Raw genomic sequence first — 26,546 nt, forward strand, 5'->3', positions numbered from 1 at the left:
TAGCTGCTTGTTTACTTACCAGGGGCTTTTGAAAAAGAAATCTTCCCCACCAGCCTGGTAAATTTAAATTTATAAAGACTCATTAAAAAAAAGTTTTAAATAATATTATATAGAGCATCTAATACTGAAGTTCTGTATACACCAGTTTACAGTCACTGTCACCACCTGAATTTAAAGGCAAGGTACGTGATTATATATACATCCTCCTCCCAGAGGAAAACGTATTTCTAATTCAGCTGCAGAAATGAACAAATGTTTTTAAAGGTATAAGACCAAGCAGAATTTTTGAGCTAATTAAAGCAACACTCCATAATGTTTATGGGCTTTCATTTGAAGAATAGCAAAAACAACAGAAAATTTGCAGCCGGTAAAATGAAATGCCATCAGATACTTAGAAATTGAAAATAACATTACATTATACTACTATACACATTTTGGTTTGAAGAATTCAAGAAAACCAAAAAGCAGAGATGACTATAAAGCAGACACACATTTACATTTACCAGGAATTTATTCCAAATCACTGATAAACAGCTCCACTGAAGTCTTTAAAAAACACCACGCCCACCTTTTCGTATTTCCGCCTGCCCCTTCATGAATTTATATTTTTAATACTATACACCTTATTTTTCAAACATGGATTTCAGCAGTAACTTTCATTTTCAATACGGGAAATATTTTAATCACTGCCATAGTCTGGATAATTTTTTCCCACTCTTTTTGCTGCATTTTTTATTAGCACTTATATTTTGTTTATTTCTGCTTTGATGCAACATTTTGTACAATTAATGCAGAAACATTTATGCATTTTAAATGTCTAAGTATGCTTTATATTTATTTTCTCTAAATACTTCACACTTTTCAATTACCATACATATTAAATACATGAGTTTCTGCTGGCACAGTCCTTAAGAAGTACTGTATGCTAAAATTAGAATATATATTGAATCCTTACCATGCTGTTTTTAAGATAAGGAAGCTTTAAAAATCCTTGTTATTTGTCCTGGTCTTCTTGCAGAGATCAGGAAACAACCCATATGAATAAACTTCTGGCTCAACATTTTTAGCATAGTCAGAAGAACTTAGGCAAGCTAAGAGCTCAAAAATGGTAATAAAATCTTTACAGTGCTATCCAAAATACCCCATCATTTCACACAATTTGTGCTATCATGCATACCAACTAAAATTATAGTTCCAGGTAACAGTGCTATCACTCTGTCATCACACTTTAAATATATTCTTTCAAAGGTAGGATACAGTCTGCATGCTGATATATATTAGAAATGTGCGAGTATTAAAGGGATGACAATTTCTAGGTACCCAAAAACTAAGAAGGCAGTGTGTTCTTCATATAGGCATACCTCAAGTTAGTAAAGCTGGCAAATATATTGCTTTGGGTTTACTGCCACTCAGAACCCACATTTTTCTGAGCATTTCTAAAAGACTTCTTTTGGTGTATTCCATTCCCCAAATTTCATTAGAATAATAATGGGTATATACAGTTGTGTCTCCAGATTTCTTTAGAGCAGTAATGTGTATATATGGTTGTGTATTTGAGTTGTTTTAATAACACCACCCTTACAAAGGGACGTTAGACACAAATCAGTGAATATGCACCAAGTGTTAAGTCATGAAGATGCCAAAATAATTGTTAAAGTCATATATTGAGCAAATAGCTTTTGTTTGATGGGATCCAAATTATTGGTTTGCCCACTGGATCGCTAGTATAAAAATGCAAATGTCAGCACTTTAATGAATGCTTTCTGGTGGTGAAAAGGGGCTGGTTCCTTTTTTCTCCCCACCCCCCACAAGTCTCTCTTCATTTTTGATATTTTGGCATTTTTTGGATTTTGAACCATTAGGAAATGGCAAGGTGGAAAAATATCAGTTATGATCAAGTAAACAAAGGACATTTATTCATATTTTGTTTTAATTGGGCACTAAAGTTAGGTGAATGATGATTCCAACCAAGGAATATTGGCAGATTTTATTTTTTTTATTCTGAAACTCGCTTTTTCGTTCACATCTAAAGATGATGTTTAGAAAACGTACATTTTTCCATGATGCAGAACGCCTGCACATGCCCTACGCAAAACTTAAGAACTATTATATTTGAATAGTGAAGATTATGCTGTACAGTAATAGCTTTATTTACTACTTTTCCCCAAATTATCCCTTTTTGATAATTTTTTTAATGACTCCAAAGTAACACGACTTAAGCCATAAAGAGGGCTTGTGCCAGCTCCAAGAGCATAGGGATGAAAGCAAATTTTAAAAGCTGGATGACTCTTTGCAGCCAACAAATTTGAAAACTGTACACAAAAGTGAATTCATCCCAGAGTGTTCATACCCTTGTCTTGTCAGAGAACAGCAGTAGTATCACATGGCTCACATGGCAAATCACATAATAGCTTTCCTGTTGAATATGCATGATCAATCCATACTGTAAAAAAGTCCAAAAGATATTCAAATAAAGAATGCATTGGAGGAAATTTTAATTTGCCTGTGGATAGTCTGCAAGCGGAGAAGGAGGCTGAATTTTCCAAAGACATTATTTGTTGAGAATTATTCACACAGCCCTGCTGGTTACAAATACTTCAGAAGTGGAAACATCTATTTGGACTTCCAATTGATGCGTTTCTTATTAATTTAAATCAAGAAATGTCAGGTTTGGGAGTTAAGTAATATTAAAAATGCTATAAATTATGTATCAGCTAAACAGTATATTAGACATCATAAACATTGGATGCGACTGTACTCCAAGTTATGCATCTCCTTCAGCAAAGAAAATAGCTACATTAGTACAAAAAGCATCCTGAAATCTGTCTTTTTGTCAAAGGTTCAGCTTGTGATAAAAGCTATTGATTCTCTCAATGAAGAATCTAAAAGCCCCATATTTGCCATTGATCTACACCCAAAACTTTCACTAGAGAACATGGGGCATGGCATGGTGATACTGAACTGAGCACTAGGATCACGCTGACAACATGGCCTGGAGCATTCAAGAATAAAGAACAAATGGATGGGGATGAAGGAGTGAAACGGTTACTCAAAATAACTCAGAAGAAAGTCTACTAGTATCACTGGTGAGGGAAGCTATTATAAAATACAATGCAAAACAACATTGCTTACCCAAAGGAGAGCAAAACCCACGTTTTAGATCATCAAAAGAATTTCAGTGTTCTTAACAGAATAAATGGACCAAAGCCTAGTTTTAAGTGACTAGGCATTTGGGATTATTGAGATTCTCATAATAAAAGTTACATTATCTTTCTCTCCCTTCCCAAAGTGAGTGTGATGGTTTATTAGCAATGGAAAGAAGAAAAATCAGTCAGTCCTTGGAACTATGAAGGAGAAGGGATTAAAAACACAGTGGAAACATGGCTGTGAAAGCAGAAGAGTAGCCATTTATTTGCTCTGTTCATGCTAAACTGAATAGTATGCAGACAAAAAATTATTCTTAGAAACAGGAAAATAGAGCTGTGGAAAAGTGGGGAAACAATTAGGTTGAAAACATTACAAAAAAAAGCAACTTTTCAATACAAGCCAATGTAGTAATGCATTTAGCAAGCTTTGTTCTTCAGAGCAGTGTAAAAATGGACCTGCACATCTAAACTGACTAATGCATCAGTATATTTTACATTTCACGGTTTTCTACTTTTAAGAAAGCACAAGTGCTTCAAGAGATCTCCTTACAGTCATGAAATTTAAACTCACTATGGAGTTGGAGCATGCATACCTTAAGAGTTATTCTTCATCCACTTCTGCTACAAATTGTGAGTGGTGTTCTGGTGACTTGCTGTGTGTTTTGCTTAGATGAAGTTTTACTGCATGTTTGCTCGCAAATGTCCGACAGCACAACTTACATTTGAACTTAGAGTCTGTGTCCTCTTCTCCAGCTATTGTTTCAGGCGATCTTTGAACTGAAACTCTAGAGATTTCTTGCTCTACCTTGGTTTGCTGTTCCACAGCCAGCCTGTTCATGTCTTTCATTTGGAAACCTAGATGAGATTCTAAGTGACTAATGTAAGTCGATGGCGTTCTAAACTGAGATGCACAGTCACTGCAATAAAAGATCGGGTGCCCTTTGTCCATGTTTTTCAAAAACTTTGTTCCTCCAGTTTTCCGCAGCTGGTACTTGACATTTGCCAGCCAATGGCTGATGGTGGTCATTGACAGTCCAGTAAATTTAGAAATCTGCATGCGTTCTTGAGGACCGAGATCAGATAATAAATATTTACCTTCAGACGTCTGGAAGAGGCTGGAAGCAAACTGAGCTTGTAAAATCAGGAGATGCTGAGGGTTCCAGTTGGACTGCCTGCCTTTGCGTTTATGTAGAGTGGAAACTTCTGCGGAGACATCCTCAAAACGTCGGACGTCCATTTCCAATTTCATCGACGGGATCCTAGATGATGCAGCAGGTTTTGGTGTTGTAGCTTTGGGAAGAACTTTGACCATGTCTGCAATGTCAGACAAAGCATGTTTCTGAGGTGGGGAAGTACAAGATTGTGCTTGTGCTGACTCGGCTTTCTTGCTTTTGGATTTTGTCAGATCTATAGGCTGATCGTTGCTTTCAAACAAATAATGCCTGGATACATTTGCAGGCTTTGGTGGGGTTGGGGCAGGTGACAAAACAGGTTTCTCCATCATATTTAAATTAGGTTTGTGAAACATAGAAATTGTGCTCGAGCTGGGGCTGGAATTGGATTGGGCCCGTAAAGGCTCAGTGGCTTTGCCCAAGTGATTATTCAGTACAGACTGCAGGGCACTCAGTGGGTTGATACAAGGCAGTTCAGAAGAGTGGTTTGTGGCAGCACAGCCATTGCTAAGGGTAGACACAGTTGACTCTTTGGGTTTTGCCTTTTCCTTCTCAGTGTCTTCTTTTGTTTTGTCCTCCTCTTTCAAGGGGCATGGCTCTGTCTTCTTTGGCTCTACAGAGGCCTCAGATTTGGGGGGAGTTTCTCCTTCACTCTGACAGAGCATGGCAGGGTCAGGCTGGATGCCCTCTTTAGCATAGTCCTTTTGTACTTCTTCTCTGTCATCCATTTCCTTCTTCACTTGAGTGCACTGGGACATATTTGCTGAAAGAGGAACCAGAGGCATAACTTTCCACTTTGGAGCAATGGGCCTCAATTTATTGGTCATCGTTGGCCTGATCTGCAGGACTTGGGAACCCACTGGTAACGAAGGTTTAGCTCCCTCTGACAGCTGATAGGCTGCATGAATACTAGGATATGCACTCCAGCTGGGAGCTCCATTTTGAGCTTTGTTGATGGCTGTCGTGACTGTGTTTTCCAAGGACTTTAAAATATCCCCACCACCTTTTGAACCATCTTCTAAATCTTCTTCCCTTAGATACTGGTATTTCATGGTAGGGTCTAATGGTTTCTGAAGGACATCTTCATATTCTTCCGTTTTTACCACTTTCTCATCTTTGTTTACATCATCAAGTTTGTCTTTTTTACTCTCTTTCTTTAGCTCGGGTACAGGTGCTATGCAATCTGAAGACACATTACTGGATGGTTTCGAAACCTGAGTGTCATTGGTTGGCACCTCAGACAGAGACTGCATTTTCTCCACAGCCAAAGGATCTAGAACCAGTTGCTTTCCTTTCTTTGAAGCCGAACTTGTGACTTTCAAGAAATGGCCAGTGACCATCATGTGAGTGGTGAGCTGCTGCAAGGTGTCGTGTGAACTTCCACATTCCATGCACTTCAAAATCTGAGATTTACAGGCCTCAAACTGCCACGTGTAGCTGGCACCATTTTGGTAACCGTAGCGGTTGTTAGACGACAACTGCAGATTTGCATTCTTTTGAGGAGAAAACGTATCTGAGAAAGATCCCGTTGTGGAATCTGGGGAACAAGGCCGATTAACATCAAACACACGCTTCTTTGCTGGAGTGACCATTTTTGAAGAAATGGTGGGTACTGGCTCCTTCAAAGGCACTTTTTGGTAGTGTTTTGTTTTTATCATGTGAACACTCAGGTCTTGAAGGGAATCAAAAGAGTCACCGCAGAACATACATTTTAGGACTTTTTGTGCATCTTCCTTGTCCATATCCTGAAAGGCCCTTTTCCGGGGCTTTGAGTAGCTGGTCGGTCTGTGCTTGTCCTTTTTATGGTTGTCATCTTGGTAATGACCAGTTTCATTCATATGGACCGTTAGCTCTACCAAGGTGTCATAGGCAGCACTGCATTGCCTGCACCGAAACCTGCTAGCACCTGTGAATACAGTTCCACACATTTTGCTGCTTTGTCTGTAGAGCTGGACTGAACTGAACAGGTTTGGTTTGGTGACAGGTCTGGAAGGTAAATTCTGTTGCAAGCTTTTTGACAATGCATCTTGGTGCCAATCAAAGTCAGCTTTGTTACTTCCGTTTCTGTTGTCGCAACCCCTCTTCTCGGAGTTAGACAACTTGAAACCCAGCCCTAAGCCTGTCCAATAAGAGTCTGACAGTATGTTGGCATAGACTGCTGTCATCTTATCCATGCAATTATGTGCTTCATTCTGAGGTTTAGGGTGGGCACTGGTTTTTGGATCATGAGCCTCTCTCAAGCAAATGCTTTTAATATCTGCCACCTGGTCACTAGCATCACTTAATAGTGATTCATTTTCTGCATCCTGATTGGATATATGACTTACAGGAGAATTCTGGTAGCTAAAACTTCCTTTCTGCTCGGGACCCACTTCATGTTCTTCATCTGTACCAGTATCATTGCTGCCCTGAAGTTGGGCTGTTGAATTACTGTCATCACCATCCTCTTCTTCCTCCTTTATTTCTTCGTCCTCCTTTAAATCTTCCTCTTGGACATAACCTGAAATGTAACATCAATATATGAAAAAACACATTACAGGAGAATACTGCAATTTGATTTCTCTAGTTTCACTATGTGCTTCCCCTACAGGACTTCATTTTCATCTACAACTTTATTGTCTGTTAGTATCGGGAGTGAAAAAGCCAAATGATGTCTTTTTGTGGAGCTTGCTGCTTTTTATTGGCAGATGATCATAATTCCTTGTAACTGCCAGTGATTCTGAGTTAATAATTTTCTTGTCATAGGAATATAATTCTAACTATCCTGTAATGGGACAGCTGGAAAAATCATATGTGAGAATTTTAAGTTCATAGTAAAAGCTTCAAATCTATATCAAATTGTTATTGGCCTGAGAAAAAGTCATAGGCCAGGAATAGAAGAAAAATAATTACTGTAATCTTCCTGGTCCATTGAATCATCAAGGTACAGTAATCTTTTACTACTTGATCGCCTAAAATGTACACAGAATGTACACAGATATCTTTATGCCAACATGCTACACTGGAAATATTAATACATTTAACCTAAGCCCCCTTGTGTAAAAATGGGACATTCTGGATAAAGAAAATTATGCTTTGATAAAACAAATATTCTAGGGCAAGAGTCTGAGCACCCATGGAAGGGTGTTCCCATAGATGACAACGAGACCAAAAAAGTAAAGCAAGTCCAGACTGATCTCCTTTGACAAATATACTATTGTAATTAATAAGATGAACTTGATACTAGTGGAGCTGTAAATTATAAATTAATTAAGGAATTCAGTTATTATCTTGTGTGTGTGTGTGTGTGTGTGTGTGTGTGTGTGTGTGTGTGTGTGTCTAAATCAGGGGTAATGCCACTGAAGTAAATGGAACCTGGTAAAAATTGTCATGAGGGAGAAGTAAAATGGATTCGTAGACTGAAATCCTGGCCTCATTACTGTCTATTGCTAAATTCCCATTTGTTCAATACAGCCAAGATTTCACCCTCATACTTGAATGGGTGGACAAGTACCACAAATACTTTCTCACAACCCTGCTTCAGGCCATGCTCAGGCCTCTTCCTTGTATGCCAGGGGCCCGTCTACATGAGAGGTTTACTGTGCAGTTGACTGATTAGCTGCTCAGCATCTACATGTGAACCCCTATTAGGGTAGAGTAAACTAATTTACTCCACACCAGAATAGTACTTGAAAATATTTGTATTTACAAGTGCTAACCTGCTGTGGAGTAAAATAACTCCATAGTAGTGCACATATAGACCCTGGAAGGGATGGCTGGGGCACAGGGGTACTTCAGTGGGGCTGCTCTGCCCCAGCTCAATGTGCTGCGATCCCGGGAACATATACAGATGCATGCCTGGCAGCAATAAACTCCAGATCTAGCGCTGTGCATTAACAGGTACATACAGATGTGCTCTATAAGTAGAAATTTAGTTGACACAAGCATGCATGGTAACCAAACTTTAAATTCATCTTCTTACAAGAATTGTTTGGCTGGTTAGTCGAGGAGCACAACTGGTGTTTCTAACCCTCATGATTTCATTAAAAGATTCATGTTATTCAATATTTTTTCCTAAACTGTCAGCTCCTGGAATAAATATGCAAGAATTAGGAAATAATTTAGTAACAAAGTGATCAGGGCCTCATGATCGTGGAGAAATACTGGGAAATGGGAGCCCTCAAGGTTCAAAAACCAGAAGGAAAAAAAAAAAATCAAAAAATCCATATTTAAATTAGTTGTTAAAAATCTCTGAATTTTTAAACCAATCTTGTGGCTACTGGTGCCTCTTCATGATTCCTGCACAGATGAATTTAGCATTACTGGGTAAATGATTCCTCAGTCAAGGGGATCCTTCCATTTGAAACATTAACAGTGGTGATGCAAATATGGGGGGGAAAGACCTTTCTGCGAAATAATTTTCAGAAATTCATTTCAAATTTTCAGCTAATCATAGCTAAAGCAAACAGAGCAGAGTTGAGAATCACATAAGGAACTTCAGGCTAAATGTTTGCTAGTCAAGGAAAAGAAAAAGGAGTTTAGAACAACAAAAAAATGAGTAGATGCTACGATCTACTTGTAGAGATCTTGTGAATAATAAACAAAAGAGATTAAATTCACAGGATACATTTCTTTTTTTGCAAGTTGTTCACTCGGCTCTAGGAAGAATACTGATTACATCATTCTTACAGCCTTCTCTGGCTGATTGTTCCATGGGGATGATACTAGCAAGCTTCTCAATCAGAGGTAAAGATAACAGCAATGACTATGAATGAATGACTACGTGCCATGTATAATGTGATGAAATAACAATAATACATATCATAATGATAATAATACTGTGTAATTCAATAGATTCTTTCAACCAAGAATTTCAAAGAGCTTGTCAAACACCAAATAATTAAGCCTCTCAATATCCTCGTAGCAGTGGCTCTCAACCTTTTTAGACTCAAGGCACCCCTCAATAGACTTTGAGGCATCTCTTAACAGACTCAAGGCACCCCTTGGAAAATGCCGACTCTTAGTTTTCACTTGCCTTCTTTACTACAGAAAGCTAAGAGCCATGTCTTCTGTTGCAAAGAACTCAGAAAGACCTCACCAGGTCAGAATGGTTTTAACACTATTCATTCCTATTTGAAATCTCTGGATTTATTATATGAATCAAGTTTGCACACCTGACAGTGCAACATCATGTAGCATCCCTGAAAGGATCTCAAGACACCCTCAGGTGGGCAAACTGAGGTACAGACAGGTTAAAGGATGTGTGCAGGGAAAGGCAGCAATTACAGGCAGAACTGGGAATAGAACTCAGGTGTTCCGACTCTAACAACTAGATGATGTTTTCCTTGCCTTCCCTTATGAGCTCGTGTGTGTGTGTGTGTGTGTGTGTGTGTGTGTGTGTGTGTGTGTGTACGGGGGCGAGAGCTATGACACATCATGAATAGTAATCTTGTTAAACAAACAGCATGAACTGATGAGCAGGACTGACATTGTTCTCGTGGTGTTAGAGATACTGTATAGTGTAGGTAGCAACACTGGACTCCTGCCAACATGTATCACAGTGCCAAGCATATTACAATGAGCAAAACAAAAATAAAGAGGGAATCAGCTAAAGGAATCATAAGAAAAGCATGCACAATAAACAGATTTCACAGTTGTGGGTCGGTGTTGATTTGATTCTCTGTTTCTGTATCAACTAGTGGAATAACATTAACCCCATTTTTCATGAGAAAGGGCATTTTTTCTTTGGAAGCTAAGTACTGGAGTCTCGTCCTCACAATAATCTGTCCTTCTAAATGAATTTACTAGAAGGAGCAAAAGTGCCAGACAGCTGCACATACCCCACAATACAGATAAAATGTTATGCTTAATTAGGCATTGACATGTTTACTATAAAATTTACAGAAGAGTAACTCATGCCAAGAAGTCCTCTTTCTTTATTTTCCCTTTTTTTGTGTCTGCATAACATACAGACGCGATCTAATGAAAGCGATAAGGTAACTTAACAGGAAGCACCATCAAAAATTCACAAAAGCATCAATCAAGTCTGTTTTAATAATGGTTAAGAAGTCCAGGTAACTTTAAATACACCTTTTAATACCATACATTTTAAACCATTCACTTTAAATGATTTCATTTGCTCCTATTCTACCATGATTTCATTGCTTCTATTCCACCGTGGAGAACACAAAACACCAGCAGACTCTTCCTATGCCTGAAGAAGGGTGTTTGTGCCCACAAGTTTGCATAAAACAATTTGTCCAACTATTTAGTTGGTCTAATAAAAGATATCACCATCTGCCCAAAGAACCTTGTCTCTCTTCATTTGTTCTGGGCATTCTGAGAAGGAAGGGAAGGCCTTTTGAATGCAAGCAGGCTGCTAGTATAATAAATGCATGTACCCTCCCATCTAAGATCTGTTTGGTATGGTTTCCCATTTGTAAAGCATTGTATAAATGCCTACAAAGTGGATGAATTAATTTAAATACTTATTTAATAGACAGAACAATCTGAGTATTTTAGAAGGAGATTTTGGTTCTGCACCCTGTTCATTTACATGGGCTTTAACCCTGGCTACACCTACACCTACACACACACCCCACCCCCTCTCTAAATAGAGAATGGTAGTATCCATGTATTACATTGCATATGCAGTTAATAGGTTGTATTTAAAATGCACAATAAGCAAACTCACTGGCACTTTACCCACTATTTTTTCTCCTGGACTTACTCTAACATTCCCTACCTCTGAGCAGTTCAAACAGTTCCCATGAACACAAACACATAAATGGAATAATAGCAGATAAACGCTTCCTTCTTTTCTCCAACTCAGAATTTTTCCAAGAAAATTAAAACTGTCTAGTCAAAGGTATAATACAGGCAGTTGGCAATTCTGAAGAAATGATTGGCTTTAAGTCTGCTATCTTGCCAGCTAAGCACAAAACAGGAACTTTCTAGTCTTGGATATGGGCAATTCAGGGCCACCTAGAAGAAAATACAGCACTTTCTTTTAACTTAAATAAAGCCTGAAATACTGAATCTCAAAATCACAACATTTTTATGGCCAAATAAAAATAACCATAGGTCGGCGTGAGAAGTTTCTAAACTGTTGTTTGCAATGCTTTATCCCCCTTTGAGCTTTCTGCAATTGCCCGCAGAGGAACCAAAGTATCTTGGGGTTATAGGGGGAGGGGGAGGTATTTAGAAAATAGTACCTATTTTTTAGCTAAAATTTCCCTAAAATAGTTAAATGGAAACAAAGTAATTAAATAAATGGGCCAATCTATAGTAAAAATTCACAAGCCATGTTGTGGCCTTCAAGCCCCATTTTGATTTATCTTAAAAATTCGGTCTTTTTTGTGTCAAACATACTCTGTTTAAGTCCCTCACACCAACCCAATAACATGCAGCCTAGACCAGATTATATATCAACTCTGAACTTGGACAGGAGTGTGTGAATACATTTTTTTTTAATATGCACTTTTACCATTAATTTTCTAGAAGCAGATTTTATTTTTGGTCAATTTTGCTTTTTTCCACATACAGAAACATTTCTTTATATATATATATATAGATAGATATAGATATATATTTCTTTCCAAGACTGGAAAATTTATTTTCTGCCAAGAATAGGGACAGTGAATCATTGTCCAGAACAACACTGCTAATCCACGTAAAACCCATACACCATCTGTACTTTTTCATATATATATTCCAATTTTACTTGAAATAACATCATTAGTACAGGAATCTTACAGTGCTATAAGGTGATCTTGTTTCCTTCTTGTCTGGCTTGAACTCAAACATCTTTTCGGTTTTGGCAAAAGCTGTTTCTTTCTCTGAAATATTTCATGCAGATAATGGATAATGACCACTTCTCATTCCTTTTTCTCGAAACTGTCTAACTACATTAGCTATCCAAAGACAAATCATAACGTGGCTCTTTGTCTAAGTTCATGGCTGTAGATTCATCCCAGTTTGAAAAGCAACTGAAAAGATAAATTGGCACTCGCAGAAGAATCCATCTCTACTCTACTAGATAGATCCTATGGTGAAGGTATTTTGGAATTTAGCAAAACTGAAGCTAATGGGACACTATAGAAATTTAATCATGCTTTATAGAAATAATGCTCCAAACCAACTGCCTTTGCAATATGGGAATGAGTAATACAGCCTGTGGGGTTGTTTTTAGCTTATAGTATAGAAGTCTATACCAGTGTATATCACTTTCCATTAAATGCTAGGATGCTTAGGATCTAGAACTGAGTTATCATTCTCTATTAAGTTATGCAGGACCCTTTCAGAAGAGCATGGCAAATCTTTGTCTATCTTAAAACCATTGGAACAAGACGGAGAAGACCACCAAGGCTCTCTAGACCAATTTCTTTGAAAGTGCACTCCTATGGTCCTATGGATTTTTGTTTTACAGTCCTGTGAATAGATCTTGTATGTCCTCAAGATCTTGAGAAAATACTGAATACAATAAACTGGCTGTGTGCCACGGAGTCATTAGACATGTCAGACATGTAGAAATTGTTAGCAATATTATATTCATCAACATTATGTATAGGTGCCTCCCAATCAGTATTAAATTGGCCACCAATGGGATTTCTATTACTTCTCTTGTGATACTGTTTCCCAATCTAACAGACTTTCTGGTCACCAGTAGGATATCTTTCTCTAACAGTCAGCCAACATATTTTTTGCGTAATATCATTTCATCCAATGAATTTCCACAGTTCCTAGCACATGTAAAATTGTATTTTTATCTCACATGTAATTTTTTACTATTCTGAACTCCCAACTTGCCCAGGAAACTACAGCAGGTCACATTGTGGCTAAAAACCAGTAGAAGCATGTAAATAACATCTTCTGGTCTTCTCATAATTGTCCACTGGAGACTGAGTTAAATTGCTGACCCTCAACTGCCCTTCAATCTCACAGCAGCTGGAAAGGGGAGATATTCTCACCATTAGCTGTCTGCTTATGGAAACAGCTTTAGAGATGTCCCTTAAACCTATTACATCATCATGAGTTGGGGGAAGAGCTTGTTCTCAGCCTCTTTCATTTACTACATTATGGTTATATTTGAATGTTCAATTCAAGAGCTGCATTACTGTGCAGAATAAAAGCAATAGAATAAAAACAATAAAAACTCAGCTACAGTTACCTCTGAATGCCCATCTCAGTAAGAAAGGTGTGGGGTCCATGGAAGAGGTAGTTCATATAATGTCCTAACCCCTGTATGGAAAATCAGTGGCAGTGTGGCCATGTGCCAGCATGGAGTGGCATTTGCCGTAACTGTGTTTTAGCACAGGAAGCCAACTTCACAGGCCATAACTATTATTTATATATGGTGATAAAATAAGCCAGTTTGGGACCTTCATCCTGCTATTCTGTAAATAGAGTTTCATTATAAAGTTCATTATAACAGTCTGATTCTCTATGATTTAGAAAGGCAATGTGCCAATTGACTTTGAGGGGGCTTTCAACAACATAAAACTGGATCATGCCCTTATTGAATTCCACTGAACTAAGTCGTGTGTCCAGTGTCAAAATCACACAGGTTAAGATAAGAACATATTTTCCATAAACTGGGTTTGTAAACCCTAAGCAAAACCAGTAATAAAACAGGAACCAATAATAAAAGGACATCTGAAAAGAAGAAGAGAAGAGAAGGGCTTTCCACTGAAACTAAGATTCCAAAAACCAGAATGGGGAAGGAGCCATAATGGATCTTCCAGCTGACTTGCTTTCTCTAAGGCCTAGGTCAGCCTTGTCTACATAGTCAGCCATCACAATGTAAGAGGCAAAACAATTTAAATCATACCAACCCTGCTCCAAGTTCAGTCAGTCTGATGTACTGCATTTCCAGATACTGGTTTTGTTTCACAGATGTATGCAACTGTGCTTAGGGTCAACACCTCAGATGCCATACCTGAAAGCTTACAATGTTAACACAAAAATTTACCTTAGGTTAAGAGGCTCTTGTCTCTTGTTCCCTACAAAGTCCTGAAATTCATCATTTTGCTTCTATTATTTTAACCAGCTGACACTGGACATGTTTAAGCCAGTATTTTCCTCGATGTGTGTGGCTCTTAGCAAAGTCTAAGTAAGCATATAAGTTTGAACGTACATGTTTTTGCCTTTACAATCATTTGCAAGTGAAAATATGAGAAATCGGATATCTAGTTATCTTATACGGGCCCAATCCTATTGCCAATTGAAAACCAGGCCATTTAAATATTAGCTTGATGAAGTAGAACATATAAACACAAAGCAGGTAGGTTAAACATCAGTTTATAAGTTGTATGCAAAAAATAAGCAGTAAAAAGGTGACAGATATTTTGCAAAATGAGGCTTCATTTGACTGAAAATATGTGCTGGCAGTGAATTGGAGTCAGAGGTCCAGCTATCTTAGACACATCAATACACCAATGTAAATTAATTTCTTCCAGGAAGTATAAAAGGTGAAGCATTTCAGTTCTGTTTGCCTTTTTTAATGCCCCACTTCTTCTGTCCTATCATGGTTATAAGAAACAGCACAATGACTTTGTGAAGTTCATATTGTTAATCAAATTTCCAAATCAATTTCTCTTTTTGGCATTGTTGTTTCCCCTCCCTCCTGAATACTGATCTAAATATGTTTAAGTGAAATGAGCACCAATCAGAATCGCAAAAACACATATCTATATACACTGAAATTGTAATGAGTCTTACCAGTGTATTGCTAGCACTTTGGTTCATTTGATATGAACTTTGTTTTTTGAAAGTACCACATGGTAAGGCTTTGAAACTTCAGTTTGTAAAAAAAACTGTAACAGCCTTACAGCCTTTGAAGTCACTACTGATATAACTCTGAACAGATCCATTCAAGTTCAACTAACATCAGACAAATGTTTAGTGTATCAGAGGAAGCCACAAAAGCAAGGATTTCATCAATATTTCACAACAGCCTCAGGGAAACTGTAGATTGCAATGCTGTAGGGCAGCTAATGGAATTACACACAAGGGTTTTGTACATTTAAAATAAGCAGCTACTAAAAAAATTACCCTTCAGTTTGATAGAAACTGTATAAAACTGCAGATGGGAAACAATTAAATAGCTACCAACATTTATCCATGTCAGCCTGATAGGTCATTTAATAACAGGTATTTCTTTTTTTCTTTTTTTTTTCCTGGTAAGGCAATAATAAAGATTAACATTTATGAAAAGTAGTATAAAATATAGTACAGCCAAATGAATAATTAAAGATGCTTCTGAAGAATTTGTTTGCTATTGTATGGCCATGAAGACTGCATTCCAGTAATGAAATACATTTATATTAAATACAATTATAAATAGAGAGAGGCTGAAAATAATGTTTATGGACACTTGTGCATTTTGATCTTTAAAAGACAAAGACTACTTTGAATCATTTTTCCTACATATGTGGTTTCTCCTCATATTGGGAATTGTGGGTTGATTGTCTGGTGTAGCTCACTTTGAATCACTCGGACCCTCTTTTAGAATATGTATGGGGTAAGCTTGAAGCCTGTGAAATTATATCCAATAATCCACTATAAGATCAGCATTTTCTCTGCAAGACTCTTGATCAGAGTCAAGAATTTTGCATATGAAAGCACAATGTATACTCCAAAGTTAGATCCATACAATCGTATCCCTTTGTGCTATAGTATTCAACATGGAAAAATAATAAATATTGTCCCTTTACACAGTTGGTTTAAATGGTTAGAGATGGTCCTATGCTATGGAGAATTCCTGTTTCTATCACTAATTAATGCATGTACAGAGTTTTGAACATGTAGGCCACTATATAACAGACAACCATTATTATTATTGTTTAAAGTAAGCCTGGCTACTTCTTGACCTCTCCAGTTCAAAGGAGACCAGCCTGACTAAAAATGATGGGGAAGCCAATGAAATGAAAAATAATTTAAGTGCCAATTTAAGAAAGCATTTAAACATGTTTTTTCCCATTTGGGACAGCAAATAATCGACTTCCTGCCTTAATATAGGGATTATTGAACAGATATGTTTGATTACAATCATATTGACAGTTAGAAATTAAATTGCAGTATCCTGGCTTCAGAGACAGGGACACAGCTAAATGAGATGACTCTGATGTGAAGAAACCATGGTTAGATGAACATCTGGCCAAGGCACAGGATCTCCTGCATTATAATTCTGGCTATGCTACTGATTGTTATGTGGCCTTGGGCAATTCCCTGATGGTCAGTTCAATGCTTACTGAACTCTACGTGAGCCTTTCCAATAACTTCAATGGACAGTTTTTCAGTCTCCTTTTATGTCTCAGTTTCCTCACCTATTAAATGGGTGAAAGCTGCTGACGGTGCACACATTCAGGAGATCTTAAGTCATTTATACTGTCTGTACAGCATTCTGAAAATCTGAACTACTACATGAGGGCTCATCTTTATGATTTGGTGGTGGTAGAGGGAGAGGTTGTAAGTATGCATTACAACATAAGGTTTTTGTGTACCTGAAAAGACTAGTATAAAATTTCAGCTCCTCACTAGAAACTGACCGCTAGACCTTGATATTGCCTTATCTCTACATTTTTAAAACCATTACCATACTTTTAAAAGTGCATTAATATTATAATATTTGTCCAAATATGCAGCTAAGTTGCAACCCCAGTGAGATGTGCCTTCAACAACAATCGCCAGAAATTGGGAATTGTTATATGGGAATCATAGCTCTATGCTGATTAACCAACACCAAATGCATTGATTCGGCAACACTGTTTGTCTTTTAACATCTCTTTGGATAAGGTGTAAAAGCAGAACGTGCGGGATGTAGCAAATTACAGTCCTTTTTGTCGTCTTTTTTTAATCAACCCAATATACAAATGACATAGAAAAGGTCCATGGGTTCACTTGTAAAGTCATGCCAAGTTTTAAGTGCGAATGGGATAATTATGAAAAATGTACAGAACATCAAATGTTTTATTTCCCTCCTCATTTTCCTTTCAGGAACATACTGTTGAAAATGCTGGTCCAAATGAATAGTCTATTTCTTTTGTAATAAATATTATGGCCAGCAAATGCTGACTTTTGACCATTAGACATCCCTGCACTTATAGCCATATAACCATCAAAGCACTAAGCCAGCATGAAGGTCATTACCCCGGCCAGTATCTGCCTTCAACTAACTTCTCAGATATGTAAGCAATAAGCAGTCGCAAGAGATTGATATGATACTTTGTGAGTAATTTGGATGAACTATAACACTAACCCAGTAAAGTATTATAATTTTAAATGTGTCCAGAAAATAATTGAAATTCTGGTTTAGCTTCATCATAATGCACAGTGCCGAGTATATTTAACAGCTGACTAGTTTAGCATGAATATTGCTTTACAAATGAGGTCATATTGTTTTTAAGAAACAATATTGCTATCAAACATGTTTAGGAGGAAAAGCAAGAGATTATGAGTACACTTTTAACCTTTCTGTCTCTTTCTATCTCTGTTTACTATGGTGATTTAGGTACTCAGTGTTGTTTGAAGGCAAACATAGGAGGTGCTGGCATTTAGAAGAGACCCAGTAATGAGCAACTGGCAGTCAGATTCTTTCTTATTATTACTCTGTCACAAAATCTCTGTTCTACATCACTCCATCTTTGCAACACTGGCCAGAGATGAGAAAGGTCAAAACATCTCCCTCAAACATACAGCATATACATGCACAATGTCATTCCCTGAGTCACATACAATAGTCAGAATTCAATCCATATTATAGACGAGAGCAGAATTCATACAAGCCCGTGTGAAGTTTCATCCCAGTGAAGGCTTTTTCCCTCTCGGTGCTAGTGTGTTATAAGCCACAACTATAACACTTAATGAACTGTATCCTTTTATACATTAGTTTTACCCTGCTGTCCTTTCTTTCTCTCCATATTTGTGATTGCACATAGACCCTACAGATTTTATATTGCATGTGTGTACTCGGGCATGCATGTGCACACACACTTGCACAGAGTTAACTTGCCAACTGGAATTCTCTATCATAGACCAAGATCTGATCCTGCACTTTAATTCCTGTTGGAGTCAGTTAGCGCTCGAGGAGCTCAACCCCTTGCAGGATCAGATGCACTGAGAAGCTCATGCAGGTCCAAATTATAAGGTCTACACTGTGTCTGGAGACCAATGGCATCACCTCTGTAGGAGTGACCAGCAGTAAACCCACTTCCACTGAAAGCAATGTCGAAGCTTCAGATTTCAACAGCTGTGTGATCCAGCCTGCCTTAAAACTCTGCTCATCAAAATAATTAATGGCCAAAAGGTCTTTAATTAAAAGTATTATAAATTAAACGGAGGAAAACACACCTTTAGGGACAAATACAGAAACACAGGGGAAAAACACAGCAGTCAAGGGCAAGAGAGTGCATGGAAAACTTCCCATTTGGAAATGCCTCATTATTCTTTCTTTGAGGTTGGGGTCTGTCCCCCATGGAAGAACCAGGCATTTTGCATTCCCAAACCCATGGATTTGAAAGAGTGTCTATAATGCTCAAGGAGAGCCTGGGCTGCCACAAAGCAGTGGGAATCTCTGGAAGCATGACTCAAGGGAATTATGGTGCCTTCAGCTCCTTATTCACACTCTCTCCAACTTGTCGGGGAAAGGGTCATGGCAGTGAATAAGTTTGTTGAGACTGACTTGGTGCAGCATTAACTTGCAGCCAACATACCCTGGTGGTTTGGATAGTATAATTCATTACTGTCGCTTTATAAGAATCCTGTTATTATTACTACTATTTATTACACTACTGTAGGACTCAAGAGCCCTAATCCTGGACCAGGATCCTACAGTGCTAGACCCTTTACAACCTCAGAAAGAAAGGATGGTACCAGCCCCAGTGAGCTTACAACCTCAGTACACCCTGGGTACCTTTCTCCTCTGTCACATACCTTAGCATATTGCCTTGATTTGTGCTATTTTCATCTGTATACATAAAGGGTTGCATGGAGCCTATTAATAATACTAATACTAATAATTAGCAGTAGTAAGATTAGTACTGTTGATTCAACTCTGTAAGAAACACAGGCAAAACAAATCAATCCATGCCAACTGGAAAGAGCACCCTGCTGGTAGAGGAAATAGATGCTGTTACCTGCCACCTAAAAGAATTAAAAATAATGGATATTTCAGAGGGAAAATATAAGCAATTGTTGAAATAAAAATATTAAGCAATGTCCTTCTCCCTGATGTCTCAACTGCACAAAAGAAGCACTTAGAGCAAGGGTCAACACAAGAGCTGCTACCGATTCTAATCACTGCGCTTTCAGGATTGTGTTCCTCTCCTGCCTGAAAGTGATAACTGAAATTTATCACGGCATGGCGTGAAACACTCTCCCCCCACAAGAAACACAGGCGCCTGCAGCTGCATGGGCTCGTTTTTTTCCTGAATCTCAGCAAGAAATAATAAATATGAGTTATGAAAAAAAATCCAATAATCAGAAAGGTCATTTAATGACAGAAACAACTTCTTTAGAACAGGTGTCATCCTGTAACCACCTCTGGGCTTAGGATGATGGAGCCTGTCCGAGTGCAAGGAGACTACACATTACAGTCTTAATAATGGGAGTTAAGGCCTGCAGGAATCCATAAAATAGCCCAGTGGGTCAAAAATGCAGACATTAAAATCCGGGCTGAAAGGTCAGAATACCTGTATTTACAACCCACCCAAGTAACAGAATTTTATAAACTTTATAAGCTCAACTCTGCATCCCCTTTTACTTAAGCTAATTTTGAAACATTCAAGAGCACACCAAGGCCTCAGATATGGAAAAGAAAAGTGGCAGAGACAAGATCCACATAATGGAAGACTAATCTAGCTTTTGTTGGGGAGAAACCAAAATATATATAAAAAAGCCATGGATAGCTTAAAAAAGAAGAAAAAAATCTAAGATTCCCTTTGCTGCTCTTTGTGATGTTAAAAAAAAAGTATTAATAATATTCTAGAGTAGAAGCTAGAGCTTGGGGAAAAAAAACCCTATCAGTTTTCAATCATTAAATATACATGGTAGGCAGAACTTCCACAGCTTTTTCTGTCCCTTCCATTTCATTGCCCTCCATTCAAGAGCATGTAATTGCAACTGCATTTCTAGCACTGCACTTTAGAAGTGAAGCAACCATACCTGGGATGTTTATTAAGGCATCATTATATGTCTGTGTGGCATCATTTATATCCCATGGAAAAGACCATGCCAGGTCAAGATCAGCAGTTTGAACAGACAATTCATCAGGTAGAAGCAGGTGGCAGGGGCGGTATAAGAAATCACTCGAAAAGAAGCACAAACTGAAATTGATGGAAGTGTAAAAGTAATAAGAAAGTGATCAGTGAAACTACAAACAACAGAAAATAAATCAAAGGAAGCAAGCTGTGGATAGGAAAGCAATCAAGAGGGTTTCCTTAAACCTGAACAGCTTCAATCTGCTGTCAAAATTACCTGAGTCCACGCATAATTGTTTGCCTAGAAATTCTTGTTGAAATGAGCCAGGAAAACACTAATTTCAGGGTATGCAAAGAAGAAGACAGGATAAAACATGCTGGATTTCATGTTCTAATGGAAAACAACATTTTGGAGAATGAGACAATCATCCAGATTTTGTTCATTATGTTGACGTTTACTTCTAGGCCAGTTTATACTGCTATACTGGGTAGAGGAGCCCTGTATAAATGAGAATCAAGGGCAGAGCATTCACAACCAATGAAGTATTTGATATGGAAATAACATAGAACAAAAAGATGGGAAATGTGCAACAGAAAGGTTAGTAAAAATTGACAAACAGTGCATAATGCAATCTGAATTTTATGCTGAAAAGGTAACTCAGATTGCACAGCAACACTGCTACCTCTTGAATAGCAGAATGTAAAACAGTGGGTGCATCTACACATGCAACTAATTTGAAGCAATACAGTTTGGAGCAGTTTGAGCTGAAGTATACTAATCCCAGGCACAGCATCTTCATGTGTGCCTGGAACAGTGGCAATTTGAGCAGTTTACACCAGAGCCAGGAGCACAGGAGTCAGGCTCAGGCTCCAGGTGGTGGCATCAAGGGGTGGACAGGTTGACTGGGACATGAGGGTACTAAAAGTGCAGTGCCATCTGCCTAGGTGCAGGCAGGAGTCTGGCCCCGTGATGGAAGGGCTCACTGGGTGCAATATATACCCATGGACGTTACCTACACACGCGTTTAGTCACAGTTAATTACCCTGCCATAAGATAGTACTGTTGCTGATAATACTATCTTAGTGGTGTTAATTAGTTTATCGTGGACTTATACTGGTGCACGTGTAGATGGTGATGCTTTACTCAATGGCTAATTAGTCTACTTTGCAGTTGACTACATTTGTAGATGCAGCCAGTGCGGGTGAGTTTGAACTTCACATCAGTAAACCTTAGGAATGCAGAAAAACCCTACTTCCCCATCAGTAATCAAATTATTTATTCAAAAGAAATTGCTGTTCCTTATCTTTGGCAAGGTATTCTGTTTTTAGAACTGGCTGGTATGATTTCTGTGAGAACTACACCATAACAAACCCAAAACACCGGAAAATGCACAAGGCAGTCGACATGCAAACTGTCCTACAGTTTAAGTGGAGAAAATCCTTCAAGGTCTTCATGAGTAAAACTGATTTGGAACCTATAACATTTAAAAAAATATTTATTACAGACCAGAATCCATGATAGACAGTCCAGACACTTCTGATACACCAACTGGATTGCAACCTGAACAGTGCTTCCTTTTTAAAAACTCACTGTTGATTTTTTTTTTCTTTCGCTTAACATTAGAAGAAATATCTAAAGCCATGCTTACACCAGCAAAAAAAAGGGATTTGCATAAACTAATCAACATGTATAAAAATCCAAGTGTAGGCCAGTCAAACTGTAATAGTCGCTGGTGACCCTATAAGGTTTACTTTGACCATCTAAGCAGGTGTTAATGCAGCAGTATATTTGTCTGCATTAAGATTTTAATTTGCATTATTTAACTTGGATTAACCAAATAAACATTAAAAAGTACCTCTTCTTCCTTGTGTAGGTGTGGAATTTGATTTCTGTGTATACAAGACATGGGGGGGACTTTTTTCTTTATTTGGTTATATTGTGTATTTGACAACACTTTGTGCATTATCCATTTCATTGTTTCTTCAGCATGATCAAGTTTCTTCTGTTATTTGTGTGAGTCCTTTGAACAAAAACAGGAGCCAGGAAAATATTTTACGTATGAGGAAGACTCAAGGGCAGGTGTCGTACCTACTATTATTGTGAACTCAGTTGCTTAAAACTAGCTACATTTTAAAGAGATGACTCTTTGATGCACGAGAAACAAACCACTTCAATACATTTGTAAAGACATGGGAAAACCTTTTCTTTTTCATCTTCTCAAAATTAACTCTGTTTAGAGGAGATGGATGGCTTGGTAACGTGGTCTTGCTGTCTAGCATTCAAATGTCTGTGGTCCCTAAAGTAGCCACTTAGCAATGGAGTCATTGTACCAGGAAAAAGTCACCAAACCTGTAGGCTGCAGAGATGTATATATTTAATGACTGTTGGTGAAGTACGGGATTGGCTTTACTGAACAAGTCAGGAGGATATGCAAGTTTCCAAAGGTTGTGGAACATAGGAAGCATGGACCATGAGCTAGCCCTGACCTATGAATTATTAACCTAATTTTATTTTTGTCAGAACCTTAAGCTTTCTTGTGATAATTGGCTCAATGTTTTCATTCACCTGGAGCCAAATTCATCACCGGTGCAATTTCTCCAAGGTAGATAGAATTACCAGGGGGAAAAGGTGGGCTCACTGTTTTTTGGGGAGGTGTTTCTTGGCTGTGTCCACAGGGCACCCTTTATCCTGGTGTTAAAACTAGCTCATCAGTTCATTTCTTGTGAACAGACACAGATATATTAGTTAAAAAATTCTCTCTGTCTTTGCAAAGAGAGAATTAAAATTTATCAGCCCCATTCTGTGAGCCACTAGCATATGCTCAGAAGGCATTTTTTTCCTCCTTTGTGTCTCACCCTCTACATTACACCTTTGACATTTATTGGTGGATCACAGGACCAAAATTAGAAGCCTGGTTGTGCAGCTGTGTAAATCTGGAGTAACTGCAGCAAAGAGTGCCTGTGGATTTACTGCACTGCAATAAGCACCGAATGCAATTCATCACTTCAGACTATAGACAGAACAGTCAAACTTCTCCACTTCCCTAATCATTAATCTAAAAAAGACTATCAGATGATTTCCCGTATTAGTCACCAATCTGCCTGTTCCCATGTGATTGGAAGACAGCCCCTTACAGGGCATTTTCCTTTCTCTCAACTGTCCCAATTTTTTCTCCAAGAAAATGTAGCCTAAGCAGCTAAAAACATCCACAACTCTATGCAGTTGTGCCAGCTGACCAAAGACATTTTCACCTTTGTGAAACCACCTGTCTTGCCTTCCTCTGTGAACAATCGCGCTTTTTACTTTTGTTCCTTGATGCTGGATAAAAATGGAAACAGCCAATTAAAGGTCAAATATTCAAGTGTTTTTCTGTTCCACCCTGCATAAATCTGTCGTCGTCAGAGAGAGGCAATCATGCCTGCAAATGCACTTTGCAGGTCTGAGAGACTCTGTTTCTTAACTTAAACTATGTAACATTTAAATATCAAAAACTTTGTTTTCTAATGAGGAAAGTATTGAGGGGGGAGAAATGAATTATATGCTTGATGTATACTGAAGGCTGGGAAAATTAAGGCCATTTCCCATGGTGAGAATGCAGTGATTTCAGTTTGCGAGAGTAAATTAAACCTTTGGGAGAATTTGTCTTCCATTAAATTGAACAGCTAAACAGGCACAGAAGATTTTAATGTCACCACCAACAAACCCCAAAGGTTACAAAAAGAAGAAAAAGAAAACAGTTTCCTTGTTTGGAAGTTCCCTGTCTCGGTACCTAAGAAAAAGAAAAACTGCACGTGTATGGTGAGAATCAGAAAACTCTTAAAGATCATAATTCCATTCCTATACCATATGCTATTAATGTCTGTCAACACTGTTTAGCCAGCAACTGCTGACAGAACCATATTTGCTATCTAAATACATCATAAATAAATCAGTAATGAACTGCTTTAGTAAACCTTCTGCACTGATTGGAAATACAGATCGAGTGAACAAACTCTGGGGATAGCACTTTGCAGCCAGAAGTATATACAACTGTTTAATGTCAATGACAAAAGTCACTCACACCTCTCTTTCCGGCAAGATACTAGGCGGGTGAAGGAAGATGGTGCGGATGGCAAAAGTGTTTAATCAATTGTAGCAAACATACCTGTCAGCATTCATCATATTATTTCATTTTCTGATTCTGCTTTTACCATATGCAAATCCCAGCAAAGGGACTTCCAGCAGATACAACTACGTGAAGAACGTGGAACAAAACAAAAACCCAGGGCACTTTCGGTATTCGGTAGGACGATCAAGGCTTAAATGATGTCTATCAAAAGCTTTGCTGAGTTGCACACTTTTCTAGCACACCTAAGGCCAAGTCTGAGCAAACACAGGCTGTACTGGGTCTCAACAGAGAAGAGCTAGGACTTTGTTGTACTGCAGATGAATGTTTTGGAAGCGACAAGACAGAGAAAGACTGTTTTGCCAGGGCGATCGTTAGTTTTGAGATGGCACTGCCTAATGTCATCACACCTGGTCTCTCTAACTCCTGGCCTAAAGTCAGTAGTCATGGGATGGATTGCTGACTGTGCTACAGGTTGATTGATGATCTTGCAGTACATGCTTTCCACATGGGTTTCATGCTAAAGCAGGTGAGACAGTTTTGCCTGAGTTTTGCTTTTAGATTTGGGATTCATTCAGATCTAAAGCTCAGAATGCTGCACAACATGTGCCAGCCTATTAATATAAAAATGGAAGAAAACTTGCCCAAACAAACCAACATACTGTACATGGACCTACTAACAATTCTGTTTGGTAAGAAACTGGATGTAGAATTTATTCTGTAAAAAGGGATGTTGCAAGAAGCATTAAAAGTGATATTGGCCCTAGACCCGTGCAGGACTTTTGTAATTAAATAAGCCCTTCTTGTCTGTCCAGCTCTTATCTGACACAGGTTTTTTAGAAAGAGACTTTATGACAGCTTACTGTAATTAGACACCACAGCTTTATATCAGAAGAATGGTCTTAATTAAGAGCTTGGAGAGATGGCAGGCTGTAATTCATTTACAGTATATGTTAACAGCAGAGATTCTGGGTCCCTGCGGGCTGAGGACTTTAGGCCAGAATAAAACAAGCACTAATTTATAACGATACTTGTGATGGACAATATTTAGAAAAGAGAATTTCTCTCAAACAAGGACAATTAAAGTTGCTCTTGATGTCTGCTCTTAATCCCGGGACGTGAATATCCCTTGATCCTCCAAAATTAATTTCCATTTGCAGAATAGGGACTTTATAACGTAAACAAAAAGGCTTTCTTCTCCCCCAAAAGTTCTTTTTATTGACCAGATTTGCAGCAAGGTGGCAGGTGTGATCCTTTATAGTAGGAATTAGCTCTTTATACAAAGGGTGAGCAGGCAGAACAGGCAATATTGGCTGATTGTTATGCCCAGCCAGCAGGGCATCCTATCTGCACTCAGCACAATAAAATAGAATAAATCATTTTGAACGAACACATTAATCTGTGGGCTCTGCATTTCTCATTCACCTGGCGTTAGGTGACTAGATGCTAAATACTGAGAGGAGGAGGGGAGGGAGTGCAGCTTAGGGGAGGAGGGGCATTTACGGGGACAGGGGAGAGCTCTTGTCTCCGAATAAATCACAATATAAATTTATATTATGAGTACCTTAAGAAAGCAAAGGTTCATGCAAAGGAATATACTGTAAGACAAGGTTCCCTCTGGTGTCGTTTGTTTCTCTGACAAGCTGCAGAGAGATTGCTGGAACAGAAGAAGTCCCAAGCTCCTAAATACCATCTCAAGTAGAGTTCATGGGGAAAAAAAAAAGAAAGGAGAGAAGCAGCACTGTCTGGATGATAAACATTCATATTTTACAACCTTTCAGTTTATTTACTGATATATCTTTTTCTCAAGTATATTTGTTGTTTGTATCAGCTTGCCTAGGCAAAACAGAGCTATACATAATGCAGGGATAAAATTGTCATCAAGTCACTCAGGAATCGAAATAAATAGACCACAAACATAGATTCCCCGCCCCCCCCCCCCCCACA

At 38.3% G+C, this 26,546-nt stretch overlaps 1 protein-coding gene across 1 annotated transcript in view; it reads right to left on the bottom strand.

The window, feature by feature from the left end:
- Positions 1-3,385: 3,385 nt before the first annotated feature.
- The window catches only part of TSHZ2 (teashirt zinc finger homeobox 2), a 258,034-nt gene continuing 234,873 nt past the window's right edge, over positions 3,386-26,546 (bottom strand). The window contains exon 2 of the mRNA XM_019510226.1: positions 3,386-6,818. Coding sequence (XP_019365771.1) covers positions 3,748-6,818 — 3,071 coding nt within the window. The 3' untranslated portion in view covers positions 3,386-3,747. The remainder of the gene's footprint in view (positions 6,819-26,546) is intronic.

Source organism: Gavialis gangeticus, unplaced genomic scaffold, assembly GCF_001723915.1.
Source record: "Gavialis gangeticus isolate Ggan-Ray unplaced genomic scaffold, GavGan_comp1, whole genome shotgun sequence".
NCBI lineage: Eukaryota > Metazoa > Chordata > Crocodylia > Gavialidae > Gavialis > Gavialis gangeticus.